The 17,966-nt window shown below is 37.9% G+C and overlaps 1 protein-coding gene across 13 annotated transcripts in view; it reads left to right on the forward strand.

Moving 5' to 3' along the window:
- Positions 1 to 17,966, forward strand: part of IRAK3 (interleukin 1 receptor associated kinase 3) — a 118,733-nt gene that overhangs the window by 77,275 nt on the left and 23,492 nt on the right. For 12 of the 13 annotated variants that reach the window (XM_054527362.2, XM_054527368.2, XM_054527363.2 and 9 more), the window contains 4 exons: positions 1,174 to 1,325; positions 6,914 to 6,978; positions 16,131 to 16,245; positions 17,662 to 17,780. In XM_054527362.2, the coding sequence (XP_054383337.1) occupies positions 1,174 to 1,325; positions 6,914 to 6,978; positions 16,131 to 16,245; positions 17,662 to 17,780 (451 nt within the window). The remainder of the gene's footprint in view (positions 1 to 1,173; positions 1,326 to 6,913; positions 6,979 to 16,130; positions 16,246 to 17,661; positions 17,781 to 17,966) is intronic. The other variant, XM_054527360.2, reaches the window with a different exon arrangement.

Here is a 17,966-nt window from a genome sequence, read left to right on the forward strand (position 1 = left end):
AAATACCCAATAAACACAATAATCATTTATATTCAGATTCGGTATAAAACTTCATAGATATTAAAATAACTTCAATTTGATTGACACTTACAGTTCTAATAGATGATATATTATTATGTTAAGGCTCCATTGGCTAATGAAGAATGCAATTGTGGTCTCTTCACACAAGGGGATGTTTTAGTTTTTTGTTGGTAAAATTTGCTATGTTTGTGTGTCATGGGAAAACATTTTTAAAATTATGTTGAGATTTATATAGTTTTAGAAATGCTCACAGCAATTACAGAAATCTTTCAAGATGATTGTAGAGCAATGCTGAAGGTCAGTATGAAAATCTAGTTATCTTCCATATCAACTTTCCTACTTTATTAGTAGGAAGAATAATTTAGTTCCACCTGGAATCATTCTGATAATTGTTAAAGACTATTTAAGGCTGCGTTGCCTAGTCTTTGCCACTAGATCTGATGCTTCTTTCATTGAAAAAAGCATTAGGAAAATTAGATAAGGCTTTTGTTCTTCAACAATAAGGTCTAAATCAAACATTAAGTGTCTTCAGAGAGGATTTTGTATTAGCTATGGAAAAATAGCCAAAATTGGATTCTGAAGGACGTAGCCAAACTTTTCCTTTTCAATTTGTATTTGATTACTCTTTGCATGTTTTCTCCCAATCTCCACTTTGGGTGAGTTTTTAAAAGGCTGAATCATCTTTCTAATTTACTCTGAGGAGGTAAATTAGGCAGTTAGAGGATTTGGCACATGAAAAGTGTTTCTATCAGTCATGCTTGGAGAATATTGCTTAGTCATGTCCATATTTCCACTTCCATAATTTTTTAGTAGTTTTAGGTTCATAGTGGGTCAACAGCAACACATTGACCTAATGACCAGAAAATTGAATCTTGGAAGAATGTCTTCCACTAAGCTCTTTGGCTGATCTCTTTTGAGAGGAGGTAAAAATCACAATGCTGCTGTTCTAAGAAACCCTTTGCTCTGTGGAATGGTGGGAACTAGATCCAAGTAAATGTGCAGAGGGCACATGGTGGGCTTCGGCTTTTGTTCCTGAGCCTTTCTCTACTGACCTTCCACTGGACTCTGATTTGTTTCTAATACAGAAATTTTGGTTATAATGGTGATGTTCATTCTTAGGTAACTTATCTTCCCCCTACTTTCCTTCCTAAGGAGTACTGCTTAAATCTTCCATCAGCTTTCAAAACATCATAGAAGGAACTAGAAATTTCCATAAAGACTTCCTAATTGGAGAAGGAGAGATTTTTGAGGTATACAAAGTGGAGATTCAAAACCTAACGTATGCTGTCAAATTATTTAAACAGGTATGGAAAGAATTACTGTCACAGGACATCAGTTCCACTTATTTGTTCATCTTTCATATTAAAATATGTCATTTTTCATCAACATTGAAAGGGGTATTTGAAAATAAAATTTTATAAGTGGAAATAAGAGATATGATTTCAGATGACTGGAGAAGTAAAGGCCTGTCTTGCAAGAATGTGGAAGTTAAATGCTTTCCATCCCCAGATGTTATAGCATGAAAGACTTTTCTGGGCTGGGTGTGGTGGTTCACACCTGTAATCCCAGCACTTTGGGAGCCCAAGGTGAGTGGATCACTTGAGGTCAGGAGTTTGAGACCAGCCTGATCAACAGGGTGAAACCCCGTCTCTACTAAAAACACAAAACTTAGCTGGGCGTGGTGGTATGCTCCTGTAGTCCCAGCTACTTGGGAGGCTGAAGCAGGAGAATCGCTTGAACACGGGAAGAAGAGGCTGCAGTGAGCCAAGATTGCACCACTGCACTCCAGCCTGGGTGACAAAGTGAGACACCACCTCAAAAAAAAAAAAAAAAAAGACTTCTGAAAAGTCTCCAGGACTTTGTTAAAGAGGGTCAGGTTGTGCTAGCCTGCCCCCATTTTCCTGGATTTTTAGGATGAGCTGGGTCCTCTCCAGGCAGCTTCGCAGGCTAAGCCACAGTTTGGCATTTGGTACTGCTTTATAAATTGTCTTCTATCACAACTCAGAAGGGTGGAAGGAGGAGGCTTTCGAGTAGGAGCAACAAACCAAAAAACAGAGTAGGAGGTCAGAAGACAGTTGATTGACTGCAGCCAGTGAAGCAGAAAGGGAATTCCAGGATCAAGCTCAGGAGTCAGTCAGAGATAGGTCCATACACAAACATAGAAGAGCTGCTCTTCATTTTCTTCATAGTTGGTCAACAATAAGTAAACATTTACTAAACTCTTATATGGACTGGGTGCTGAGCATGTAGAGATGAATAAGGCATAGTTCTGTCCTCAAGGAGCTCAGAGTCTTTCTGGGGAAATAGCCAGGTAAACAAAAGATTAAACTGTTGTGAAAGAGGTACTTTAGCAAGAATTGTACAAAAGATCACAGAAGCACATAAAAGATAGCAACTCTCACAGCCATAAAAAAGAATGAGTTCATGTCCTTTGTAGGGGCATGAATGAAGCTGGAAACCATCATCCTCAGCAAACTAACACAGGAACAGAAAACCAAACACTGCATGTTCTTACTTGTAAGTGGGAGTTGAACAATAAGAACACATGGACACAGAGGGGAGGGGAACATCACACACCGAGGGCCTGTTGGGGGGTTGGGGGAAATGGGAGGAAGAGTATTAGGACAAATACCTAATGCATGCGGGGCTTAAAACCTAGATGATGGGTTGATAGGTGCAGCAAACCACCATGGCACATGTATACCTATGTAACAAACCTGGATGTTCAGTACATGTATCCAGATCTTAAAGTAAAATTAAAAAATAAAAAAAAAAAGAAAAATAGGTTTAATGGACTCACAGTTTCACATGGCTGGGGAGGCCTCAGTATCATGGCAGAAGATAAAAGGCACGTCTTGCGATGGCAGACAAGAGAGAACTTGTGCAGGGAAACTCCCGTTTTTAAACCATCAGATCTTGTGAGACTTATTCACTGTCACAAGAACAGCACTAGAAAGACCCACCCCCATGATTCAATTAACTCCCACTGGGCCCCTCCCACAACACATGGGAATTGTGGGAGCTACAATTCAAGATGAATTTGGGTGGGGACACAGCAAAACCATATCAGAAGTCTATCTGAAAAGGTTACATACCATATGATTCCAAATATATGACACTTTGGAAAAGGAAGAACAATTGAGACAGTAAAATATGGTTTCTGGGTGTTTGGTAAGGGTTAGATGAATAGGCAGAGCACAGATGATTTTTAGGGCAGTGAAACTACTCTGATACTGTAATGGTGGGTACATATTATCATATATTTGTCAAAACCCATAGAATATACCACACTAAGAGTGAACCCTAGTGTAAACTATGGTAATAATGATATGTCAACGTAAGATCATTGATTTTAACAAATGTACCTCACTGGTGTGAGATATTAATAATTGGGAAGCTGTGTGCATGTGTGTGGGAACGCCTTACTTTCCTCTCAATTTTTTGTAAATCTAAATCTGCTCTAAAAAATAAAGTCTACTAACTGAAAAAAAAAAAAAAAAAGATAGCAACTCTCTCCTTCCAGAGGAGGGATGTGTCTGGCACCCAGAAGAGTATCTGGCCAGAGTAACCACTCAGTGAACAGTTCTCAAAAACAAATGGAAAAACCATCCAGCTGGATTTTGAAGGATGAGTAGAATTTTGGCAGGCAGTAAAGGAGGGGAATTACATTCCTAGTGGAACAAATAGCAGTTGCAGAGGCCTGGAGGTGTATATATGAAAACGTAGGTCTTACTCATGAATAGCATTTCATTTAGCTCAGTGGACTGGGCGTAGGGAAGATAGTGAGAAGAAGATGCTGGAAAGATATTAAGTCTGTGGGTGATTTTTAAGTAGGAGAGTGAAAGACTTAGATTTGTGTTGTTAAAATATGACTTTGATTCTAGGTTAGGTAGTGGATTGGAAGTTGGCAGAAGAATTGGGGGAAAGATGGCAAGAGCTAGCTGGAGGCAGGCCGGGCATGGTGGCTCACGCCTGTAATCCCAGCACTTTGGGATGCTGAGGTGGGTGGATCACTTGAGGTCAGGAGTTCGAGACCAGACTGGCCAACATGGTGAAACCCTGTCTCTACCAAGAAATACAAAAAAAAAAAAAAAAAAAATAGCTGGGTGTGGTGGTGCCTGCCTGTAGTTCCAGCTACTTGGGAGGCTGAGGTGAGAGGATTGCTTGAACCCAGGAGGCAGAGGTTGCAGTGAGCCAAGATCATGCCACTGCATTTCAGTCTGGGCAACAGAGTAAGACCCTATCGAAAACAAAACAAAACAAAACAAAACAAAACAAAACTACCAGACTGGAGGCAGAAAAACCTGGTAGAGGGATATTTCAGATGTGCAAACCAAGAAATGGACAGGGTGTAAACCTGTGTTGCCAACCCTGACTATATATTAGAATTATCTAGGAGCTTTTTAAAAAAAATGAGCCTTTAAAAAAATTGACTTTTAAAAAAATGGGCCTTTAAAAAAATGAACTTTTAAAAAGATGGTAGTCACCAGTATTTTTTAAAAGGTCTCAGGGTGGTTCACATGTGTAGCCACTGTTGAGAGTTAATGCTGTTAGCCTGGGCAAAGTCAGTGAGGATGCAGAGGAGAAAGTATGTCTAAGAGACAAGGTGAAGTGGACCACATCTGATTATCTGTTGGACAGGACTGGGGAAGTGGGGAAGAAGGAGGGTTTCAAGGTGATTCTGAGTTTGCAGCTTGCATTACAGAACCGTTTTAAAAATTATTTACCTAATTTCTCCATTTCTCCAAATTGCATTTAGTACTACTTAATTGTACATAGACATCTCAGAATTCCTGAGAAGATGAACAGTCTGCTAAAGAAACAACCAGTTGGCTCAACTATTCAACAAATAGAATGTGGTTGCTCTAGAGGTGGCCAAGCTAAAGCCTGTTTCTGAATGCCAATGTGTCCCTGGCCCCAATTCGTACATTGTCTTATGGTTGAGCCTCAGGATCCCATCCCCAAAGGGTCCGTCTAGTCTACTTTCCTATTCTCTCTGCAGCTGCCACCAAATCACACTCCCTTTTGGGAGTTTTCTTTCCATGAGTCTGAATGGGATATCATTGCTTCTAGAACCCCTTCCCTTTCTTTCTTAAAGACAGGTGTTATTTCCTGGATTGTCTCTGACCCCTCCAGTGTGGTTTGGGTGACACTCCTATGTGTAGCAATAGCATCAAAGCATTACATTATTCACTCACTTCTCTCAAAGGACTAGGCAGCTTTCTTTGAAGAGCTCTTATTTGTCTTTGTTTCCTAGTGCCTTATTACAGGGCCTTGCCCATAGTAGCTCAGTAAATGTTTGCTGGATAAATTGAATGAAGCATACACACCCTTTTCAAGAATTTAGTTGCTGGTTGTTACGAGTAAAAGTACCTGAGATTACCAAGGTGTGTACAAAGTCTTACTGTCTCTACATACATTTTAACTTTCTCTTAATGTGGTAAATGAAAGTATGGCCAGACTTTGCCCTTCTGCTTTTAACTCTGCCCCCTATTTTAACCCAACATGCGCGTGCACGCGCGCGCATGCACACACACACACACACACACACACACACACGCTTATCAGGAAAAAGTGAGAGCATTTAATGAAGCCTTAGCCACAGAACATTGTTAAAGAAATGCAGTTTTGTAACATTGGTTCATTACCAATTACTTTTCTTAGAGGGACTGAGGCGGGAAATTGTACTAGGTGTGTTAGATCTGTGCTTCTCTAACTTTAATCACCTGGAGATCATCTTACAATGCAGATTCTGATTCAGCAGATCTGACAGGAGCCCTGGATTTGCCATTTCTCAGCAGCTCCTAATGAAGCTGAGGTTTTTTGGTCATAGACCACATTTCAAGCAACAGGGTGTTAGAGTGCTACATTAGCATAAACAAAAAAACCAACTCCTTCATTTTTCAGACTGGAAAACTATGACCTTAGGGAGGCTAGGTGACTGACAAAGAATCACAAATAGCAAGTGTTAGAGATGGGCAGAAAATCCAACCCATCTGGCTTCCAGGACAATGGTCTTGTAAGATGTAAATTCTGATAAAATGGTCCTTGAAAATGATTTTTTAGCCTGATTTATTGTTTCTGACTTCCTAGTTCAACTTGGAAAATAGTTTCCAAAATTCCTGTTGAATTTCTCTCCCTTTATTCCTGAGGGCAGAGCTCCAAAACTCCACCTTCTCTAGCAATTTGCAAATGATAGAACATTACAACTGGTGAGACCTAGGAGCATACTTAATTTAACTCTTTTTTGGTAGAAGTTGGAAACCTGAGATCCAGAGACATGCAATGACCTAAGATGTATGAAGGCATCAAGAACAGTGCTAGGGACAGAGTAGGTGATCAGTACAATATTATTAAACTCATTAAAATATTCATGTATCAGGCTCTGAAAGCTTCTTGGAAGTAAAGAGTTATATTTTTATTTGCTTAGTAAGCCCATCTTTTCAAAAGGCAAAGGTAAACTTGAACTGACATATCCAAATAACCCAAGTCATACACCAAATTAGTGAAATTTTGCAGCAGAATAGAAATAACACAAGTTGGATTCTTTATAAGATCAAATTGGGGAGGTTCTAGCTGTCATGGGATTGTCTTTGAACACATAGAATGTTTTTGAATTTATGTAAATGTGTGCAAAATATGATGAAAGAGTTTAGCATGGCGATACGTTGCATGAAAAACTTTTAATTCAAGAACACTGGTTCTAGATCTCCTTTGGGGCTAATGGATATTTGAAAATCTGGTGAAAGCTAAAGGTCATCTCCCCAGAAAAGTGTTCATATGCGTTTACACCAAAAAGTTCATCTAATTTAGGGAGACTATAGACCCTGGGTTAAGAATCCCAGAAACAGATCCTTTCCTTAATTTTGTTCTTGTCTTTCTGTATATGTAGGAGAAAAAAATGCAGTGTAAGAAGCATTGGAAGAGGTTTTTATCTGAGCTTGAAGTTTTACTACTGTGAGTATGTTTTCTCTGGAATTTCCTCCTCTTTGTGCCTGGGTTTCATCTCTGTTCATTTTTTATTTTACAGCACAGAGCTTGGCGTGACATGTAATAAATTTGGGTTTGATGTTAGAACTTCGGATAAATTTTGACATCTGCTTTAGTATATTCCTTAAAGTACATTTTAAAATAGATCATTTACATAATTCACTTGAACATATTTTAACAGGAAACTGTCACAAGGAAGTGGGTTAAATCATGTGTGACTAACATGGCTGAATAGTAATTCTTAGAACATTAGAATGGTCTATATTTCACCATTTCCTCTCTTCCTTAGAGAAATTCCAGTCTAGAAGCTATTTCATCAGTATAACTCTATTCAGGAAGAGAGTTTTAGACAAAGAAATCAAGCCCTTTTGATGTGCATATTATTTTTCTGGAATTCACTCCTGAGTCTGAGAGTCCTTGGAGACAAATTGAAGTGATTTCGTTTTCATATATATATTCATATCTGCAGCTATACAGCCTTCCTCATTGAAGGCCTCTAACCCTGTGGAGTTCACTTGTCACCCTTTACAAATAGGAAACTTTCTTTTCAGATATTTTTTTAACCAAGATGTGAAGTCGGAAGGCAGGGAGGAAGATGAAGAGAGAAGGCATTATACTGAATCCATTTTCTTTTATACTGAAGACCAGAAATCAAAATAGTAGAGGCTAATCATCAAAGCTTACATATCACTTAGTCAATAAAAAATGAAATCCAAAATTGTAATAGTAAAAAGTTTTTACATGGGAGTTTTATTTATTGGCTTATGAAAGTAAGATTCAAACATTGCAAAATTTCAAAAGTGCAAAAGGATTGACCAGGAAAAGATTTTCTCCCACCATTATCATCCAACCACCCAGCTGATCTTTCCAAAGCAACAGTATTACCAGTTCCTTGTATATATTTCCAGAGATATTTTGTGTGTAGGCAAATATGTATTTTGTTTTCTTATTTTTCTCCTTTAACACAAGAGGTGACATGAACACATTGTTCACATTGCTTATTTTCATATTCTATTATATTCTGTACTGTAGTTTACATAACCCGCTGTTGACAGTTTCTTAGATTTGTTCTAATATTTTATTATATGAAATAATGCTGCAACAAGAAAACCTTGTATATATGTTATTTCATACTTATTTGAGTATATCTGTAAAATAAATTCTCATATAGTATCAAATGGTTATGTGCACTTTATCATAACAAATTGTCCTCCAATATAAGTTATACCAATTTACTTTCGAAGCAGTCATATGAGAGTGCCTGGTTTTCCATTGTTGCCAACCTAGTATTTCTTCTTACCTCTTAATTTTCGCCAATCTGATAGGTGAAAATAGTTTATCAGGGTAGCTTTTGAAAAAATATTTAATTGACAAATAAAAATTGTATATATTAATGTGTACAATGTGATTTGATATACAGTATGTACACATTGTCTAAAGATCACCACAATCAAATTAATACATCTATCACCACCCATGCTGTACTTTAGATTCCCAGATTGTGTTCATTGTACAACAGAAAAGTTGCCTGCTTTGACCAACATCTGTCTATTTTTCCCAACCCCCAGTCCTTGGTAACTATTTTTCTACTCTCTGCTTCTCTACGTTTGACTTTTTTAGCTTCCACGTATAAGTGAGATCATGCAGTATTTGTCTTCTGTGTCTGGCTTATTTCACTTAGCATAACGTCTTCCAGGTTCATCCGCGTTGTTGGAAATGGCAGGATTTTCTTCTTCTTATGGCTGAATAATATTCCATTTTGTGTGTGTGTATGTGTGTGTGTGTGTGTGTATCACACTTTCTTTATTCTTTATCCATTCCTCTGTCAATGGACATTCAAGTTGTGTATATGTCTTGGTTACTGTGAATAATGCTGCATTAAACATGAGAGTGCAGATATCTCTTTGAGATACTAATTTTATTTCTTTTACATACATACCCTGATATGGTTTGGTTCTGTGTCCCCACCCAAATCTCATCGTGAATATATTCGCATAATTCCCATGTGTTGTGAGAGGGACCTGGTAGGAGATTTTTGAATCATGGGGGCTGTTTCTCCCATACTGTTCTTGTGATAGTGAATAAGTCTCACAAGATCTGATGGTTTTAAAAAGGGGAGTTTCTCTGCACATGCTCTGTTCTTTTGTCTGCCGCCATGTGAGATGTGCTTTTTACCTTCCACCATGATTGTGGGGCATCCCCAGCCACATGGAACTGTAAGCCCATTAAACCTCTTTCTTTCGTAAATTGCCCAGTCTCCGGTATGTCTTTATCAGCAGCATGAAAATGGACTAATACATACCCAGAAGTGAGATGGTTGAATCTTATGGTAGTTGTATTTTCAGTTTTTTAAGGAACCTCCATTATGGCTGTACCACTTTATATTCCAACCAACAGCATACAAGGACTTCTTTTTCTCCATACCCTCAGCAACTCTTGTATCACTTGTCTTTTTGATAATAGCCATCCTAACAAGTGTGAGGTGATATCTCATTGTGGTTTTGATTTGCATTTTTCTGATGATTAGTGATGTTAAGCATCTTTTCATATACCTCTTAGTCATTGGTATGTCTTCTTTGAACAACTATCTCTTTGGGTCATTTGCCCATTTTTATCAGGTTATTTGCTTTTTTGCTATTGAGTTTTATGAGTTCCTCACTATTTTGTATCTTAACACCTTATTAGATATATGGTTTGCAAATATTTTCTCCCATTCCATAGGTTTCCTTTTCATTTTGTTGATTGTTTCCTTTGTTGTGCAGAAGCTTTTTAGTTTGATATAGTTCCATTTGTTTATTTTTGCTTTTGTCACCTATGCTTTTGGTGTCATAGCCAAAATATCATTGCCAAGACCAATGTCAAGGTAAATTTTTCCCTATGTTTTCTTCCAGATTTGTATGGTTTCAGATCTTACATTTAAGTATTTAATCCATTTTGAGTTAATTTTTGTATATGGTGTAAGACAAAGGTCCAATTTTATTATTTTGTATGTGGGTATTCAGTTTTCCCAACACCATTTATTGAAGATACTTTTCTTCTTCTGTTGTATATTCTTGGCGCCCTTTTCAAAGATTAGTTGATGATATATATGTAGCTTTATTTCTGTTATTTTTTTTTAAATTCTATTCCATTGGTCAATGAGTCTGTTTTTATGCCAGTGCCATACTGTTTTTATTACTATAGCTCTGTAATATAGTTTGAAATCAGGAAGTGAATGCCTCTGGCTTTGTTCTTCTTTCTTAAACTCACTTACTGTTTTGGGTCTTTCATGGTTCTATATAAATTTTAGCATTTTTCTTCTATTCTTGTGAAAAACGTCATTGGAATTTTGATAGAAATGTGTTGAATGTGTAGCTCACTTTGAGTAGTATGGACATTTTAACAATATTAATTCTTTCAATTCATGTATGTAATGCATCTTTCCATTTATTTGTGTCTTCTTCAGTTTCTTTCATCAGTGTCTTATAGTTGTTAATGCACAAAATTTTCACCTCCTTGGTTAAATTTATTCCTAAGTGTTTTATTCTTTTTAATGCTGTTGTAAATAGGATCATTTCCTTAGTTTCCTTTTCAGATTGTTCATTGTTAGCATATAGACACATAGTTGATTTTTATATGTTGATTTTATATTATGCAACTTTTCTGAATTTATTAGTTCTAACAGTTTTTTTGGTGGAGTCTTTTGGGTTTTCATCATGTCATCTGTAGACAGAGCCACCTTTAACTTCCACCTTTCCAATTAGGGTGCTTTTATTTCTTTTTTATTGACTAATTGCTCTGGCTAGGACGTCCAGCTCTATCTTGAATAGAAATGGAAAGGGTGGGCACCCTTATCTTTTTCCTGAACTTAAAGGAAAAGCATTCAGCTTTTCACTGTTAAGGTATGATGTTAGCTGTGGGTTTGTCATATATGGCATTTATTACGTTGAGATACATTCCTTCTATACCTAATTTGTTGAGAGTTTTTATCATGAAAGGATGTTGAATTTTATCAAATGCTTTTGCATTTGTTGAGATGGTTTTGTGATTTTTATTTTTCAGTCTGTTAATATGGTGTATCATTTATAGATTTGCACATGTTGAACCATCCTTGCTTCTCAGGACTAAGTCCTGTTTGACTCTGGTATTTCATCCTATTAATGTTCTGTTGAAGACTGGGCACAACGGCATATGCCTGTAATCCCAGCACTTTGGGAGACCAGGAAGGTGGGTCACCTGAGGTCAGGAGTTCAAGACCAGCCTGGCCAACATGATGAAACCCCATCTGTACTAAAAATATAAAAATTAGCCAGGTGTAATGGCACACGCTTGCAATCCCAGCTACTCAGGAGGCTGAGGCACAAGAATCGCTTGAACCCAGGAGGCGGAGGTTGCAGTGAGCTGAGATCATGCCACCACACTCCAGCCTGGGCAACAGAGCAAGACTTGATCTCCAAAAACAAACAAACAAACAAACAAACAAAAAATGTTCTGTTGAATTTAACTTGCTAAATTTGTTGAGGATTTTTGTATCTATGGCCATCATGGATATTGGCATATAACGTTTTCTCATTGTGTTCTTATCTGGCTTTGATATGAGGGTAATGCTGGCCTACTAAAATAAGTTTGACAGTGTTCCCTCCTCTTTAATTTTTTAAAAGAGTTTGACAAGGATTAGTATTAATTCATCTTTAAATGCTTGTTAGAATTTACCCAGAATCTCTATGGTCCTGGACTTTTCTTCGTTGGGAGGTTTTTGATTATTTAATCAATCTCCTTAGTTGTTATTGGTCTGTTTAGGTTTTCTATTTCTTCATGATTCAGTCTTGGTGGATTGTATGTTTCTAGGAATCCATCTATTTCTTTTAAGTTTTCCAGATTGTTGGCATACGATAGTTCATAATAGTCTCTTATGATCCTTTGTGTTTCTGTGGTATCGGTTGTAATGTCTCCTCTTTCATTTACATTTTATTTATTGGAGGCCTCTCAAAAAAACAAGTCTCATAGTATCAATATTTCTGAGTGATATTAATAATCCTTTTATATATGTAAGAGATATATTTTATTTTCTATGAAGTAGCTTATAATATTCCTTACCTAATTTTAAAAATTAGGCTGTTGGTCTTTTTCTTAATGGTTCGAAGGAATATTTTATAATTCCTATTAGAAAATCAGCCTATTTTTATGTTATGAGATGCAAATAATTTTTTACCGTACTGTCATTTGATCTTTGTTTATTATAGTTTTGACATGTAGAAATGGTTTTAATATAGGTAATTTTACTTGCGTCCATGTGAAGAGACCACCAAACAGGCTTTGTGTGAGCAATAAAGCTTTTTAATCACCTGGGTGCAGGTGGGCTGAGTCTGAAAAGAGAGTCAGCGAAGGGAGATGGGGTGGAGCCGTTTTATAGGATTTGGGTAGGTAAAGGAAAATTACAGTCAAAGGGGGGTTGTTCTCTGGGGGGCAGGAGTGGGGGTCACAAGGTGCTCAGTGGGGGAGCTTTTTGAGCCAGGATGAGCCAGGAGAAGGAATTTCACAAGGTAATGTCATCAGTTAAGGCAAGGACCGGCCATTTTCACTTCTTTTGTGGTGGAATGTCATCAGTTAAGGCAGGAACAGGCCATTTAAATATCACTTCTTTTGTGATTCTTCAGTTACTTCGGGCCATCTGGATGTATACGTGCAGGTCACAGGGGATGCAATGGCTTAGCTCGGGCTCAGAGGCCTGTCAGTTCAGTTTATCAATGTTTTCTTTTGCGGATTCCAGATTTTATGTTATAGTTTTTGCCATTAAAAGTTATCACGGTTTGAGGCCAGGCGCAGTGGCTCACGCCTGTAATCCCAGCACTTTGGGAGGCTGAGGCAGGCGGATTACGAGGTCAGGAGATCGAGACCATCCTGGCTAACACGGTGAAACCCCGTCTCTACTAAAAATACAAAACATTAGCCGAGCGTGGTAACGGGCGCCTGTAGTCCCAGCTACTCGGGAGGCTGAGGCAGGAGAATGGCGTGAACCCAGGAGGCAGAGCTTGCAGTGAGCCGAGTTCGCGCCACTGCACTCCAGCCTGGGCAACAGAGCGAGACTCCGTCTCAAAGAAAAAAAAAAAGTTATCATGGTTTTCGCCATTAAAAGTAAACATTACTTTTTTTATTTTTATTTTTTTTTTGAGACGAATCTTGCTCTGTCACCTAGGCTGGAGTGCAGTGACGTCATCACAGCTCACTGCAAGCTCTTCCTCCTGGGTTCATGCCATTCTTCTGCCTCAGTCTCCCTAGTAGCTGGGCAAAAACCGCAATAATTTTTGCACCAATCTAATAAAATAATTCTCCCATTTTTTTCCAGTACTTTCATGGTTTCATTTTTTACATTTATTTGTCTGATCCATTTGTTTGTCTGGTAAGGTGTTTTCTGTGAACTACAGCAACAGCTTGTCGAGGTTTCAAAAATTCTATTGGCATTTTTAATGGAATTTTAATAACTTTATAGATTAATCTGGAGAGATTTACAATTTTATAATGTTGACTATTCCTGGGGTACCATTTTTATTTTGCTAATATTTATTTTGTGTTAGGCCCTGTTTCAAGTGCTTTGCATGTGTTAATTCATTAATCCTCATGACCATCCAATGAGATAAATTCTCCTGTTATCCCCATTTTGCAGATGAGGAAACTGAGGTAGATCTTACCTTTTCTATAAGATCCAAGTTATTTCCTAAATCATCTTCTCAGATGTGACTAAGGCAGATGCAGCTTTCTCCCCTTAGAATGTACTGTCAGAAATGGGATTGGGAGAGAAGTCCCTAAGTAAACAGACAATGTCAATGATCTAACTAAGTGATAAGATGAGGAAATACAGAGCACAGAGGAGGGAATGATAACTTGGGGGGATAAGCAGCAGAATAGGTTTCTTGATAGAAATAATATCTAAGCTGAGACCTGAAGGATGAGGTTTCTTTAGTTTAATATTAAGGGAATTACCTTAAACAGAATTGTAAACTCCATAGAATGTAGCTTCTGATTCCTTTTTTCCCTCCTTTCTCAAGGGAAGGGGAAAAAGCTAATAATTTTTGAGGACCTGGCTTTTGGCTTAACCTTTTATTTCATTTTCATAAGAACCTTGGAAATAGATGTTTTAATTACTGATTACAGTTAAAGGAACAGGCTCAGAGCGATTAAATAACTTGCCCAAGTTAACACAGCTGTTAAAAAGACCAGAGATTCAATCCCAGTTAGTTGTTCAAGTCTGTTTACCACACAATGGGGTCTGCATCATTTTGTCTGAACAAGGCACTCAGAACGTTTGCTGAAGTGATTTTAGAAGGTATCAGATCTGATAACCTTCTGATGTATATAATCTAAAACCCTACTGATTTAAAATTTGTAGCAAAAGGTTGGGTGGCATGGGTCCATAGGTACAAAACCAGCAAACTTTCTCCAAGGTATCTCCATGTTCCATACCTTGGTAACCTCTTAAGTATCCGTTTTTTTGTTTGATCAGTAATACTTAAAAATAAGCACATGTTCTTTTCTCTTCTCTGAGCAAGAGAGTAGAGCATCAGGCCGTTGCTCTGTCTATCTGATGTCCACTATCTACTGCATTCCAAAAGATTCGTCTCTCTGAATTATTTTAAGTTGCAGGAGAACCAACCAGGTATACACGGACTGTTAAATATACTACCTCAATTTCCTTTCAATCCATTGCTTTTCATTTCATATAGTTGGAATCATAATAGGTGTAGGGATCTTGTATCACAGAAGACTTTGATATATTTAAAAATAAAAACTTCTGTGTGTGTGTATATGTCACACACACACACACACACATGCTTCCTTCCTTGAAGAGGAAGAAAAGGAATCAGAATCCCCCTCCCCCACCACATACACACAATATATGTAGGAATGTGTGTGTTTATAGGAAAATTTTGCTACTGCAGAAATGAATAATAGGGCTTTTATAAATAGAATCTTTTTTACAGATTTATTTTAATATCCCCAAGCCTGCCCAGAACATAGTAGATGTCCCATAAGTAATTTTTGCATTAAACTGAGTTCACAGTATGTGTGAATTTCACATTTTATGTTTCATAGTTGTTACCTGGGCTCATAGTGATGGCACACACAATCGAGGAATAGAGTTTTTGTTAATAAGCTAATAAATAATTATTAGGAAAAAAAAGCCTGAGAAATGCATACTACACTGACATAGAAATCCATGATTTAAAATCAATGGTATCTTCTCAACATCAAACATTACTAGTCATATGGATTTAGACAATAATGCAAGCTTTGTGAAGACACTGACATCTCTTTTCAGCTGTGTAGCTGGTATCTAGCACAGTACCTGACATAGTAGTGCTCAATAAGTGGATGAATGAAAATGGTCTTTATTCTTATGTTTTGGTGACTTAAACTTATATGCTTAAATAAATCAAACTAACAATTTTAGTTGCACTGTTTTTACTTAATAAGTCATGTTGTCTTTCATATTGATAAAAATAAGTTAATATTGAATAGTGTTGTCTATCTTTTGTAAAGTTTCCAACATTACAAATCTTTAAAAATCTTTATTTTTTGAAATTTTCCGCCTTATATTTGGATGTTTTATTTATATTTACATGATTACAGTCAACCAAAAGCAGTAACTAGTATTTGTTAGAATTTTTTTTTTTTTTCTGAGGTGGAGTCTCGCTCTTGTTGCCCAGGCTGGAGGGCAGTGGCGTGATCTTGGCTCACTGCAACCTCTGCCTTCCGGTTCAAGCAATTCTCCTGCCTCAGCCTCCCGAGTAGCTGGGATAACCAGGTGCTCACCACCATGCCCGGCTAATTTTTGTATTTTTAGTAGAAACGGGGTTTCACCATGTTGGCCAGGCTGGTCTCAAACTCCTGACCTCTGTGATCCACTAGCCTCTGCCTCCCAAATTGCTGGGATTACAGGTTTGAGCCACTGCACCTGGCCGTTAGAACTCTTTAGACCAATTTGGAAAGCAAATCTGTGTCTGTACCCAATGTGTCTGGCTGAATTTATATTCCGATTTAGGCCTATTCCCCATCCCACCTTACTAACCCCACACCAGAGTGTTGTTCATTTCCTGTCTGAATAAGCAATTTGATGGCTTTAAAACATCTTTTGTTTCAAGGTTCCGTCACCCAAACATACTAGAGTTGGCTGCATATTTTACAGAGACTGAGAAGTTCTGTCTGGTTTATCCATACATGAGAAATGGAACACTTTTTGACAGATTGCAGTGTGTAGTAAGTTCTATCTATTATTCTGTCTGATCCTCTGACCCCCTGAATCCCTGGGAGAGCTGCTGAAACCGTCTGGGAGAGCTGGGAGGCAAGATGTGTTTGCATGAGGGGAAAGCCAAGGATGGGTTTCCCAAGGAAGCAGTACTTCTTGGATTAATTTCTTACTTTTAGAAGGCTGAGCAAATACCTGAGTTAAGGTGTTTTGTGCAACATTTGGCAACCATGTTGGGTTCTTACTCATTATATGGTAAGAACCCAGCAAATCTTTTGGCAACCATGTTATATTATATTTGATTCTGTACCTCCAGTGAGTTGGTATCAACTACTCTTATTCCTTAAATAATTTTAATTTGTATAACTTTATTAAAGTATCCTTCAATACAAAGGAGCGCCGTAACAGTGACACAGACTCTAAAGAGAAAGAGGCAGCCTGGACGACATAGCCAGATCTCGCCTCTACTAAAAAAATAAGTAGGCTGGGTGCAGTGGCTCACGCCTGTAATCCCAGCACTTTGGGAGGGCGAGTTGGGCGAATCACAAGGTCAGGAGTTCAGGACCAGCCTGAACAACATGGTGAAACCGCATCTCTACTAAAAATACAAAAATTAGCCAGGCACCTGTAAGCCCAGCTACTCAGGAGGCTGAGGCAGGAGAATCACTTGAACCTTGGAGGTGGAGGTTGCAGTGAGCCGAGATTGCACCATTGCACTCCAGCCTGGGTGACAGAGCGAGACTCTGTCTTAAATAAATAAATAAATAAATAAATAAATAAATAAATAAATAAATTGCTGGTCATGGTGGCACATGCCTGTCCCAGCTACTTGAGAGGCGGAGGCAGGAGAGTTGCTTGAGCCCAGGGACATGGAGGCTGTAGTGAGCTATGATTGTGCCACTGTACTCCAGCTTGGGTGACACAGAGTGAGACCTTGTCTCAAAAAAAAAAAAAAAGAGAGAGAGACAGAGGGAGAGAGAGAAGGAGGTTGAATAAATGCCATGATTCCTTGTTAGATGTCTTTGGAGGTTAAGTTTAAAAATTGATTCCAAATAGGTTAAGTTTCAGTTAGGATGAGAATAAAAGCAGATTGTCTCAATTACTCATACTGTTGTACCACAAGTAACTTAAAAATCTTATTTAATGAACTTTTAAGCAGTGTTACCTTACTAGCTATGTTTTGATTAAGCTAATATTGAGAAGTATTGAGTATTTTCATTGTCTATAAAAGAGGCCTATAACTGTCATCAGTAGCAGAAGGAAACCCATCTGGAATTAAAAATAGGTTTTGGAAAACCAAAACGTTGATTCACCCACCTCACCCCACCTTGCTATCTTCTTCTATTCTGGTGTATGTCTGCATAATGAATACTTAGGTAGTTTTTACTCAGAAAGTGCAACCAAACCAATTGCTGTTGTCGTTTTAGGGTGACACGGCCCCACTCCCTTGGCACATTCGAATCAGTATATTAATAGGAATATCCAAAGCCATTCACTACCTGCACAACGTTCAACCATGCTCGGTCATCTGTGGCAGTATATCAAGGTAAATGATTCCAGAGCTTTTGGTTATACCTGAAAGCTTCTTTTATCCTCACACATGAGTCATACTTCACACTATTCTCTGCTGTAGTTCTCCTGGTATGTATGTGTGTGTGTTAAGAACTCTTATCTAGGTATTTAAAAATCCTATATTTCTATTAATGAAAATGTGTCTACCAAATTTAAAAAG

The sequence above is a fragment of the Pongo abelii genome, chromosome 10 (genome assembly GCF_028885655.2).
Source record: "Pongo abelii isolate AG06213 chromosome 10, NHGRI_mPonAbe1-v2.0_pri, whole genome shotgun sequence".
Lineage (NCBI taxonomy): Eukaryota > Metazoa > Chordata > Mammalia > Primates > Hominidae > Pongo > Pongo abelii.